This window comes from Tachypleus tridentatus, chromosome 13 (genome assembly GCF_004210375.1).
Source record: "Tachypleus tridentatus isolate NWPU-2018 chromosome 13, ASM421037v1, whole genome shotgun sequence".
Classification (NCBI taxonomy): Eukaryota; Metazoa; Arthropoda; class Merostomata; order Xiphosura; family Limulidae; genus Tachypleus; species Tachypleus tridentatus.
Genome location: NC_134837.1, coordinates 139,686,770 through 139,699,221, shown reverse-complemented (window position 1 = coordinate 139,699,221; position 12,452 = coordinate 139,686,770). Strand labels below are relative to the sequence as shown.

Below are 12,452 nucleotides of genomic sequence, written 5' to 3'. Positions count from 1 at the left end.
CAGATAGCCCTCGAGTAGCTTTATGCGAAATTCCAAAAAACAATCCAACACCTGAGATGAAACTTTCTTAGGGTAAGACCCAAAAACTATTGAGAAAAATCGTTGTAGTTGTATAGCAAAGTAGCTACAGTTATGTAAAATTATGTAGTCTATGTGATGCGTGAAAGAAAAAATGGCGTTTTATACCAATAACCAGGAAAACAACATTAAATTTCATAGGTTTCTAAGAAACGCGGAAGAAAACCTTATAAAGTGTCTGACATTTTAATGTGCTAAAGGTTTGGACTTTTTATTATATTTCATTATAGTTAGATAAAAGTAATGGCATCTCAGACCTGAAAAAAAATTTAAAGTAATTATTTGTAAAAAAAATCAAAACTTAATATATGTAAATGTTTGTTTTTGTTTGAATTTCGCGCAAAGCTACACGAGGGCTATCTGTGCTAGCCGTCCCTAATTTAGCAGTGTAAGATACAGGGAAGGCAGCTAGTCATCATCACCCACCGCCAATTCTTGAACTACTCTTTTACCAACGAATAGTGGGATTGATCGTAACATTATAATGCCCCCACGGTTGAAAGACTGAGCATGTTTGGTGCGACCGGGATTCGAACCCGCGACCCTCAGATTACGAGTCGAACACCTTAACCCACCTGACCATACCGGACCCATATGTAAATGATTGTGTACGTATAAGTCATTTAAAGATGGAGCTAATAAACAAGTTTCAATGGGGTAAAACTGTCAATAGTTCTTGTTATAATTATCGAATAAATGCTGTAATCAAAATAGCTGAGCAATAGTAAACTGTCGCTTTCCAGTGGCACAGCGCCATGTCTGTCAACTTACAATGTACATCGTTTCGATACTCGTAGTGGGAAGAGCACAGATAACCTGTTATGTAGCTTTGTGCTTTGTTCTAAACAAAATGAAAATGTTTATAAAGACAACAAAACTTCTGTTTGGTAATTTTTAAATGATGCTATTCATCAGTGAGTGGAGTGGTAACAGAAGGTTTGAATAAGATTTGTATATTTGTATATAAAATGATTATATCGTGAAAAATATTCGACTTAGAGGAATATTTAAAATCATATATTTTATTCACAAACGTTTGCTTCCAAAACTGTCACACAAAATGTTCACTATACGTGTTGGAAATGGTTCAGGGGAGGGTTACCAGAATAATATCTGACATGGAAAGAGTGTCAGGGGTAAAGATATCTGAAATTGTTTTATATTTAAAATTTAAAAAAAAAATAGGGATGGATCTGATTGAGGTGTTTCAAGGGTATTGATGGTGGTTATGCATTGTCTTTTTTAAATGTTTAATGTCGATAATTGTTAGATTAGGAAACAAATATAAAGTTTGGTTAGGGAGGAGTCATCTTCATCTAAGACAGCTTAATTTTCTACGAGGTTGTTTGGTGTTTGGAATGGATTGACTATAAATGTAGTAGATGCAGGTAGTTTAAGAGAAAGCTTGATAAATATTTGGTAAGGACTGGGGTTGAGATCTTTAGTGTTTAGTTTAATTTAGTGAGTATGACGGTTTAGATGAACTAAAAGGTCTTGTTCATTGTTCTTTAATGTTATATTATATATTCCTTCATTTTCAGACAATATATCAAGCTTGTTACTAAGAGAATCTACTGCAACAATGATCGTAATACTGTACTTTGTACGTTGTTTGGAAAATTCATATTTAAATACTTGAATATACTTATTTGCAATCTGATTTACTTTAAAACCATGAGAAACACTATTAGTTTTTGTATTCGTTTATTAATTGTTATGATGTGTACAGAAGACACTCATCAACTACAGTACAGAACTTCAAAAATTGTATACACAAAATAAAACCTCTCCTTAAAACAAAATCTTGGTTGTATGCCTGCAATTCACCAATATCACATAATAGAACGAGGGGAAATAAAAACCAAATTAAATTGCGAATGAAGGACAGAGGCAGCGATAAGGGGCTTTCTGGAGCTTTAGTCATCTGACAATATGCCTTAGCCATAAATAAACAATGATTAGTTAATTCATACTTTAGTACTTGTGCCCACGAGATGAAGAATATACGTTCCTTAATTTTTTGTATAGCTGATACCCGTCACATGACTGAAAGGAGCTGGTACCGTTCTTGATAAGAAATCTAGATTTGTTTGTTTGTTTTTTGAATTTCACGCAAAGCTACACGAGGCCGTCCATACTTTAGAAGTGTAAGACTAGAGGGTTTGTTTGTTTGTTTGTTTTGGAATTTCGCACAAAGCAACTCGAGGGCTATCTGTGCTAGCCGTCCCTAATTTAGCAGTGTAAGACTAGAGGAAAGGCAGCTAGTCATCACCACCCACCGCCAACTCTTGGGCTACTCTTTTACCAACGAATAGTGGGATTGACCGTCACATTATAACGCCCCCACGGCTGGGAGGGCGAGCATGTTTTGGCGCGACTCGGGCGCAAACTCGCGACCCTCAGATTACGAAGCGCACGCCTTAACGCGCTAGGCCATGCCAGGCCCAAGACTAGATGGAAGGCAGCTAGTCATCACCACCCACTCTTGGGCTACTCTTTTACCAACGAATAGTGGGATTGACGGTCACGGCTGAAAGGGCGAGCATGTTTGGCGCGACGGGGATGCAAACCCGCGACCCTCAGAGTTGAGCGCCCTAACCACTTGGTTGTGATGGACCTAGGAATCTAGATATAGAGTAGTATTGGACAAATAGTATTTTCAGCTACAAACACATGAAATATGAGAGTTATTCATAATTATAATGCATATATCGAGAAACTAATAAGGTCGCAAGTTCACTTGAAGTGGTTGCTAGTTGAAATGAAGCACAAAGTTACAGGGACTATCTGTGCTGTGCCTACCAGAGGTATCGAAATCCGGTTTCCAGAGGCGTGAGTTCGCAGACTTACCGCTGTGCCACTGGAGGTCACTTGAAGCGAAAACCAAATTGAACATTTTGAGAAAATAAAATTCCATACTTAGCTCTTACCCTCTCAGTTCCTTTAAAGTGGTAAGTCAGGAAAACGCCCGGAGTAATATTAATTTTGATTTAGGATTGCAGGACCAATGTGGGATTGAAACTGAATTATTTTGAAAAACGCATTTTTGTCGTGTGTTATTTTGTGCTAATGTACAAAATTCAAGTTGTCAAAATCATCTGTTGTTTCAAACCCAAGATGTATAACGAACAAGAAAAAACAACAAAATTACAATAACAACTGAATTTTACTGCGTTTATGAATAAAACATGGAGATCTGTGATCTTTTTTTTAACTTCGAAGCAAAGTTACACAAGCAATGTTAAGACTAGGGGGAAGGCAGTTAGTCATCACCACCCACTGCAAACCCTTAAGCTACTCTTTTACCAACGAATAGTGGGACTGACCGTAACCTTATAATGCTCCCACGGCTAAAAAGGTGAGCATGTGTGGTGTGACAGGGATTCGAAACTGCGACCATCTGATTACGAGTCGAACGCCCTAACCGCCTACCTGTGCCGAACCTCTCTATGATTATGCGTGCCTGAACATTTTGAGAAAAAACTTAATCTGATAAAATTGAAAAAAAAATCCAAGATAATAAAAGAACGATTAATAATATATTGAAATATAAATGGTTATCTGTATGATATTTCATCAAAGTAATACTAATATTTTTAATCTAATCTTTTTGCAATCCAAAACTGGTTTTTCAGAGCATTTAAACAGTTTTTTCAGCAACACCTGGAAGAACGTACTGGATCTGTAACGAGTGTATTTTTGTGCTTGAATTTTGTGCTTATGGCAAAACTACTAAGGTCATTTGCCATCTCTTCTGATTTTAAACTATTGACTAGAGGAAGGGTAGCCAGTTTAACAACACCCTTACACCCACCACGTCCCCCGCTGCTACAGCGATAATTCTTCGGAGTTACAACGTTAAAATCGGGGGTTCGATTCCCCTCAGTGGACTCAACGGACAGTCCAATGTGGCTTTGCTATAAGAAAACACACAAGCACATATACACCCACGCTAAGAGATTGACTGTCAGTCTTATAACGTACCTATAGTTTAAAGTAAGGAAATATCAAGTCAGCAGCACCCTAACATTTACCACTTACGCCAATAAATTGACAGTCATTTTTATAATGCACCTACAGTTTAAAGTCTGAGGAATATTTTGATGTATCGCACGGATCTAATTGAAACTCGCAAGATTTGAAATCCAAAGCTGAGTCGACCTTTGCTCCCTATAAAGAACGCAGGTCTGATATTGCGAATCTTCTGAATAGTTATTCACATGAATATATTTTATTCAGATTGTTTCGTTTTACTTCCTAAGATGTATGAACTCCACATCACTGATGGAATATATAATGAGTTTCATTCTAGACTTTTCGTCAACTTATTTTTATCAAAACGTGTTATTAATTGTGAATAAAACAAAATACATTTTTACACCAGATGAAGCCCTCAACCAGTTACTAAAAATAACATGGCTTACATTTTATATAACATTTAAACTAATGAGTTGTAATAAACTAATTTACAATTTATTATATCTAATCTTATAACACAATAAAAGCAGATGTTATCTCTTATGTTTATATCAGTAACGTGAAGTAGGCTCAGCATAATTTGATACAAATGACCAATAAGAATACGAATTTTAAAATGTTAATATGTTTGATGTGTGTAAAAGTGTAACTAAAACCAGTTGTTTGTTTGGTCAGCAAATGTAACTATTACTAAGCACCAAGTTAGAACCCTTGACAACGTAACGTAGTCAGGCACTTAGTGGTTAGCTTGTGGAACTACGCCCGTCAGTGCAGCGAAAACAGCAATATTAAACTGAGAAAAGCGTTAACTCTGAGCTTATCTAGATACAACACTCACCAGTGGTTTGAGTCGTCGATACGATGTATGGAACCATCAATAGCAGAAGTTCTAATGGGAAGATCATGTTATCATCAGTACGAGAAAAGAGTAGGCTTAGACTACGAACACGTTAATGATATACAACCAGTTCTCAAATGATTGCTCTGCTCTTTTGATTGTGCCAAAGCTTCGGCTGTGTCACGTGATGCCGCTCAGGCAATCAGTGCCTAGATTCTTCAGGTGTTGCGAGATGCATATAATCAATATTTTGTTTGTTCCTTTCAACCAAGATCTTACAGCAATATTGATAGTAATATAAAAAAAATGAGGTTAGAAAACTGTAGCACAACATACAGCGGTGAAGTGATAACTTATTTCTGATGCCGTTTCTGCCTTGTTTTATACCACGATTGTCATTGACAGCCTTTTAACAGTAATTTAATTCGTTCTCAAAGTATATATACTTCTCTTGAACATACGGGTCATGCTTGGACATAAGGTTGTACAAGTCATACTTTAGACAAAACGGCCATAGAGGTCATTCTCGAATATACAGATCATAGAGGTCATTCTTGGACATAAAGGTCATACTTGGGATTATGAATGTAATCCTTGGTTCATAAGCAAGAGTTACTGTTTATTTTGTATATACTAAATATATCAATAATAAATACGTATGTAATTGTACAAATTATCTCATATAAAACTTTACGTACAGAGACAATTTCGACTTTGATGTTAAATGGTTTCGTCGCACTCATTTAAATAGACATTCAGTTCTTTAGGAGTAAGTGCAATTAATTGAATGTGTCTTTATTAGAGTCTCTATCCTATACTATAGTCATTAACATTCATATCCATAAGCTGTTATTCATAAAGATAGAATTTTTACTAAATCATTATCGATTTTCAATTCTCTGTTACATAATATTTATTCTATAAAACTTTATGTATGGGTTTGTAAATGTGCACAGCCTATCTTTATTATTATACACAATCAGTTTCTGTTTAGTGTAAATGACAATTTTTAAAATGCTGCATCGATCGCCTGTAGCATGTCTTCACACTCAATACCAGTTAAATTGTAATTCTTTGTCATGACTTTGGAAGAAGTCAGATTGTGACGTCAACTTGACTAATAGCTTTTCAATCAGTTCACGATGTCGCCCGTTTTCAAAACAAAATTGTATAATCTATAAGGATAATATCATGTTGGTGATCTTTGAAATAAGGATTTTTCTGACGTCATTCTTATCTTACTTTGTCTGTAAAAATAGATGGCGTGGAATTTTCCTTACGAAGACAATTGTGTAGTACTATTTTTAGTAGTCCACCAGCAATATTCAGTAAAGCATATTTTCATATTGATGATGATAGTTGACCTCCAACTGATTCCATTCATCATTTAATAATCTTTTCTTTTTTCCTTCTCTTTGACAATAAACTCATTTGGAGACGTTTAGAGAAAAGCCATTGTTCACACCTTACTATAAAACGTCTTAATAATATCCTCCAATCATAAGATTCTAAAATCAAAACTCGTGGCTACACCATAACATCTATATGACATACGTTTGAATAATTTGAATTTGAGGTATTGCTTGTTGAAATACAATAAACTGTCAATCCTACTTAGCTTCTTCCATTGCAAAAAGAAATAAAATGATGCAAGTATTAAAGAACATAAATATTTTCTTTAGCACTATAACCCGTTCAAACGAAACTCAGGTTTAAACCTTAATCAAAATGGCGTTTGCGGAAAAGCAGGTTGTAGAACTCTTTCCGCTCAGTTCATGAACAGCAACAGATAAGGTGTAAATTCTATTTATACAGAGTTCTTGATGACACTGTTGGCAAATAAAATGGAAAATTCAGTCCATTGTAGATTGTGCTATAAAGTTTCAAATTCTTGTTGAAACTGAGAGGTATAAAACTGTTGAAGCAAATTTGTTTGTTTGTAGCTAAGCACAAAGGCACACAATGAGTTATCTGTGCTGTGCCTAGCATGGTGTCAAAACCTGATTTTTATCATCATAAGCCATTCACAATTACCATTGTGCCTGGCATGAGAGTAAACAAATTGCACTAAAGTGGTTTTATAATAAGAGAAACAGAAAAGTAATGGCCCATATTTTCAGCATTTAAACCCAGGCAAGACACAGTAAAGTTAATTCCATGCAAGGCATAATTTTGTTAAATCCATGCAAGACACAATTTTGTTAAGTCCAGGTCAGGCACAATATTGTCAAACCGAGGCAGGGCACACTTTTGTTAAATCCAGGCAAAGCAAAAAAACAAACAAATATTTTCTTTATTCTACAAGGAACTTATTTATGGTTAAAAACAAAGGTATCATCACCGTGTCTATGGCATTGTTTTACCCAGTTCTGTTCATGATAACAGGCACATTTACGACGGAAAGTGTTCGTACACCTGCGTCATGAGTAGTTTTTTCCTAATAACTTAAAAAGTATCAGGAGTAAAATAATGAAAGTATGATGTCTTATAATTTTTATGTAAATTGAACGACAAATAAACTGTTTATAAACAAATAACCAAACATAGGAGGGGCAGAAAGTGTTCGTGCGTCTACTTTAATGGTCAGTTGTGTAGCCTTTCAGGTGAACTACTTGGCGCAATCTCTCCTATGGCCCTCCATGATCGTTTGACAATACTCGACTGGTATTTTCTTCCATTCTTCTTTACAGAAGGCCTCCAACTATTGCAAGTTTTTCGGATGACGCTGATGAACTCTGGTCTTCAACTCATGCCAAACGTTTTCAATTGGATTGAGATCGGGTGACTGCGATGGCCACTCTAGAACGCTTATATGGTTCCTCTGCAACCAGGATTGCATATATTTCGATGTGTGTTTAGAGTCATTGTCGTGCTGGAAGATCCAACGACGCCAAAGCCGTAAGTTCCAAGCATCATTCTTGATATAAGTGCCTAATATATCAACGCACTCTTCTTTTTTCACGATTCCGTTGACGCGGTGAAGGCTGCCTACACCAGAAGAGCTGAAGGAACCCCATAGCATGATCGAGCCACCTCCGTGTTTAACTGTAGGTACGGTGTTCTTTGGAAGATTTCGTTCCCCCTTCTTAAGGAAAATATAGCGAACATCATTGTGACCAAAAAGCTCGATTTTAGTCTCGTCTGAACAAAGAATACTCTTCCAATAGGTAAAGGGTTTATCTACATGTTTTCTTGCATACCTGAATCGTGCTTCTAAATGAACAGGCTTTAAATATGGAGTTCTACGATGACGACATTATGCTTTGAACCCAGAAGAGTGTAACATGTTCGTAATTGTAGAGGTGCTTACTTCAACCCCAGTTTCCCTTACCAGGGTTCCTACTAACTTCTCTGAGAACCTTCCTCTTGGAATTTTGGTGGGGCGTCCGGAACGAGGGAGGTTAGCAGTTGATCCTGTAAGCTTAAACTTGGCAATTATGCTTTGAACAATAGATTTCGGCACATTAAGTTGTGTAGCAATACCGGAAAGAGACACACGAGACTTGTATTTCACAATAATTCGGTTTTTTAAATCACTGGACAATTGTTTCCTGTTCGCCATGATGACCAAGCAGATAAAGACAGAGACGGCGCTAAATTGCCGGAAGTACATTTTTTGCTGGCTAAATTCCAACAATTTTGAACCCAGTGTCTAGTTCTGGAATGTAGTTTATTCGCCAAACTAAATAAAGTGTTTACAGGAATATCAGTTTTTTTCACACGTTCTAAACTGTACGAACACTTTCTGCTCCTCCTATTTTTGGTTATTTGTTTATAAACAGTTTATTTGTCGTTTAATTTATATAAAAAATTATGTAAATATGTGTTAGTATAATATTTATAATATACCGTAGTTCTATTAGTCTAATCGTGATACTTCTTAAGTAATGAGCAAAAAACCACTCGGGATGCACTGGAACGAACACTTTCTGTCGTAAATGTACGTCAGTTACATAAACCAACACCATACACCTGACCATAAATTATTTTATTAGAAAAAAAATGTGATTTCTTAGTGGAAAATGGTAAAAATTTAATAATCACAAATTTAGTTTAGCCACATTACGCATTCATGTTTGTCGAAAACAAAATTAGGACGTAACTGAACTGATTCAATCAAAGGAATAGTTCTTTGTAAAGAATTCAATATGAAAAATAATGCACAAAAGATTGTCATAAAATTATAATCAGTCAAATTATTAACAGTTGGTAACAATAATTGAAATACTGGGTTTTATTGGACAATTATTAATTTCACACAAAACACCCTACCGTGAACCCAGTAGACGAACCCAATTACAATCTTTTTAAGAAATTAATTTAGCATACTTATTCTACAACAAATATCACTGTGATTTACCTTTTGGTGGATTAATCAGATCAGAATCAAAACGTCTGAACCTAGTACTGTCTGGAAACGTCAATATTTTTAAACACAGTTATCCTCTTTGTTTTAAGCATTCTCTTTATAAGCATTTTTATAAGAAACTTGTCTTAAAAGTAGTTCAGTTTTATCTCAGAAGACCTGTCATCAAGTGAATAAATTTGTCGAGATAATTTATTATATTTAAAATAAGCATAGAGGTGATTGCACGCAACGCACAATCAATCAAAGGTAATATTGACAAAAAAAATTGTCTGTTAAATTTCTGTTTATTTAAAAACACATGTGTTTGTGTGTATATATGTATATACTACGGTAAATTAAGGTATGTGGTGTTTGTGTATAATAATATACGTAATTATATATACATGCTACCGTAGAATACGGTATATTGTGTTTGTATATAATAATAACAATATATATATATATACTACAGCAAAATAATGTATGTAGAGATGTATATAATAATATATACTAGAGCTGAATAAGGTTCATAGTGTTTGCATATAATGATATATACAGTGGTATCACGGTTCTCGAACTTAATCCGTTCCAGAAGGCTGTTCGAAAACCGAACCGATTTTTCCCATAAGAAATACTGTAAATTAAATTAATCCGTTACAGACCTCCAAAAATTACGCATTATGAAGCATTTTAAGTGAAAATACTTGCATGCATAAAGTCAACCACAAAAACTATAAACACAATAAAAAAAACAATAAATGAAAATTTAACTGCACTTTACCTGTGCTGAGGAGAGCTGATGGCGTAAGTGAAAAGTGATGAGGAACGTGGAGAGTAGGAGGGTTATTATTGTTTGGAAGGGGAGTCACCTTCCATAAAAACGTCAGGTAACTCTCCTTCTGGGGTTCTTTCTCTTTTCTGTCTCTTTGTACTGCTACAACCTGCTTAAGACTCACTGGACCTATTTCTCAATAAAAACTTGTCTAATGAGGTTTGTTTCTGCCTGGCATCCTCCCCATGTCTCACCATACTATGTATGCCACTTCTCTTCCTAAATTTTCCAAACCACCCCTTACTAGCCTTAAAGGCATCACTTCTATTCGCACTCGTTTCAGGGGTGTTTTTCAGGAGGTTAGCATGCAACTGCTTTGCTTTCTCACAAATGATGGTCTCAGAAATGCTATCACCAGCTAACTGTTTTTCGTTTACCCAAATCAACGACAGTTGATACTTCACCAGTATTTCAGGCTTAGGAAATTCTTCATTCATCTGCACTAGCCGTCCTTAATTTAGGAGTGTAAGGAAAGAGGATGACAAACCTCTTCCATTGTTTGTGAGATTTGTTTCGTAAGCACTGTCACATTTTTTGCAACATCAGCTCCTTTGATGGCCTCTTTATTTTTCAGTATAGTGCATACTGTAGACTTTGCCATACCAAACTGTGCAGCAAGGTCAGACACGCGAACACCACTCTGATACTTCGCTATGAGATCTTTTTTCACCTCTATTGTGGCTCTAACAACTTTTCTTGTTGGTTTGCTGCTTTCATTATCCTTCTTTGACACCATGGTGGTTTATTTAATCAGATCTAGAAAAAAAAGAAAAACAAGAACGTTCACAGCAGATTTTAGCGGGGGTGTGGATGCGGATAAAATGTTTTGGGCAAGTTTGGTGTGGGCCGAAAATGGTCGAAGGGTCGTTCGGGTCATCAGTCGGGTTATTTCGAGGGTTTGGGCCACGACAGCTTGGTTCGGGAACCGAATTTATGTTCGACAACCGAGACATTTTTTTTTTAAACAATATGTTTGAAAACCGAATTGTTCTAGAAGGGAGTCTTTCAAAAACCGATGTACCACTGTACTACCATTTTGTCGTAGTGTCTATCTAAAAAAATACAACAAACGAAATGAAATTAAATAAATAAGAGTAGGTTCGAGTTCTCTGGTTCTGTATAACCATAAAAAGGAAAGCAAAACAAAAAAGATCCTCATTAAAAATGAATAAAACCAAAATATCACTTAAACTCCAGGCCTTCTTGTGTGTTCCGTTAGAAATAACTATGACTGCATCTTCTTCTGAAAATAATTACTATCTCAGCAAACTCTATCCGTTGTATCCCATAATTATGTTTTGAAAATTATTGAGCCAACTGTTATCTGAACTTTAGTTGTCCTTAATGTTCTCTTAAAGATATTAATATGGCTAGCTCACTTTCGACCTCAGGAAGTTCGGTAAAACTTTTGTTGCTTGTATTTATTTACAAGCTGCATTTTCAAAAGATTTTTTCTAGTTCAAGTGTCACATTGAACATTAACTACCAGTCGTGTGGTCTCGAAGTACTTACTCTTTATTGCTCCTTTTCTCCTATTCAGGGATCAATTACTATGACTTCAGAAATCGTCATTAGAATTCCATGCTTTGTTCCATTCAGTTATTAATATATATATCCCCTTAAACTAATCAGCAGCAGTCTTCCTAAAGTTCAACAAGTGTGTCGTGGTCCAACGTACACGTACAGAACAAACCTTAGCAAATGAATAATATTTTCTCACCTCTGAAGAGTAATTTGTGTAATACACAAACTAAACAGTAGGTTCATAGGTCTCTAAACTTTAAGAAATTTTCCATTTTCGACAACTGAATGGGAAAAAGTGCAGAATTTCAATAGCACCTGCAAAACATGTCCATGCTTATTATCTGAAACATTTTTTTTTAAAGAAAAGCTTTACCAATTTCCTAAAGTGGGGTGTTTTAGGATAATATTATCCCCCTTCGCCTCGCTCATAAAAAGGTTAGTTTTGATAAGGTCGAGAGGTTTACTGGTAATTTTAGATATTGTAGGCATTTACTGACAGATCAACAGTGTGGCAGAGAGAAAGTCAGGATCGGTGATGAAGACGACGTTAATGAGAAAGATCAAGACAACAGTGATCGTACAAAGCATGGTTATCTAGTGGCTGTGATCTATAAATCCAAGAGTGCCGGGAAATTTGTTGTGGGGAAAACGAGAAATCCCCAAGAAAATCAACTTTCACAGGACAGGCACCGAATTATCTAGCTGTCCTGTGCCAAGAGATGAAAATGAACAAACATAAATGGATTAGTAAAAATTTTCTAGAGTTTTTAGGTTTCTTTCCTGCCTGGGTATTCATTGTATGGTGATATTGTTTTGTAAGATGCACTTGTCATTGGGCGGCAGTTAGGGATTTA

At 35.7% G+C, this 12,452-nt stretch overlaps 1 protein-coding gene across 1 annotated transcript in view; it reads right to left on the bottom strand.

Moving 5' to 3' along the window:
* LOC143240082 (calsyntenin-1-like) overlaps positions 1-5,059 on the bottom strand; it is a 97,412-nt gene extending 92,353 nt beyond the window's left edge. The window contains exon 1 of the mRNA XM_076481927.1: positions 4,895-5,059. Within this exon, the coding sequence (XP_076338042.1) occupies positions 4,895-4,961 (67 nt within the window). The 5' untranslated portion in view covers positions 4,962-5,059. The remainder of the gene's footprint in view (positions 1-4,894) is intronic.
* Between the last annotated feature and the right edge of the window lie 7,393 nt (positions 5,060-12,452).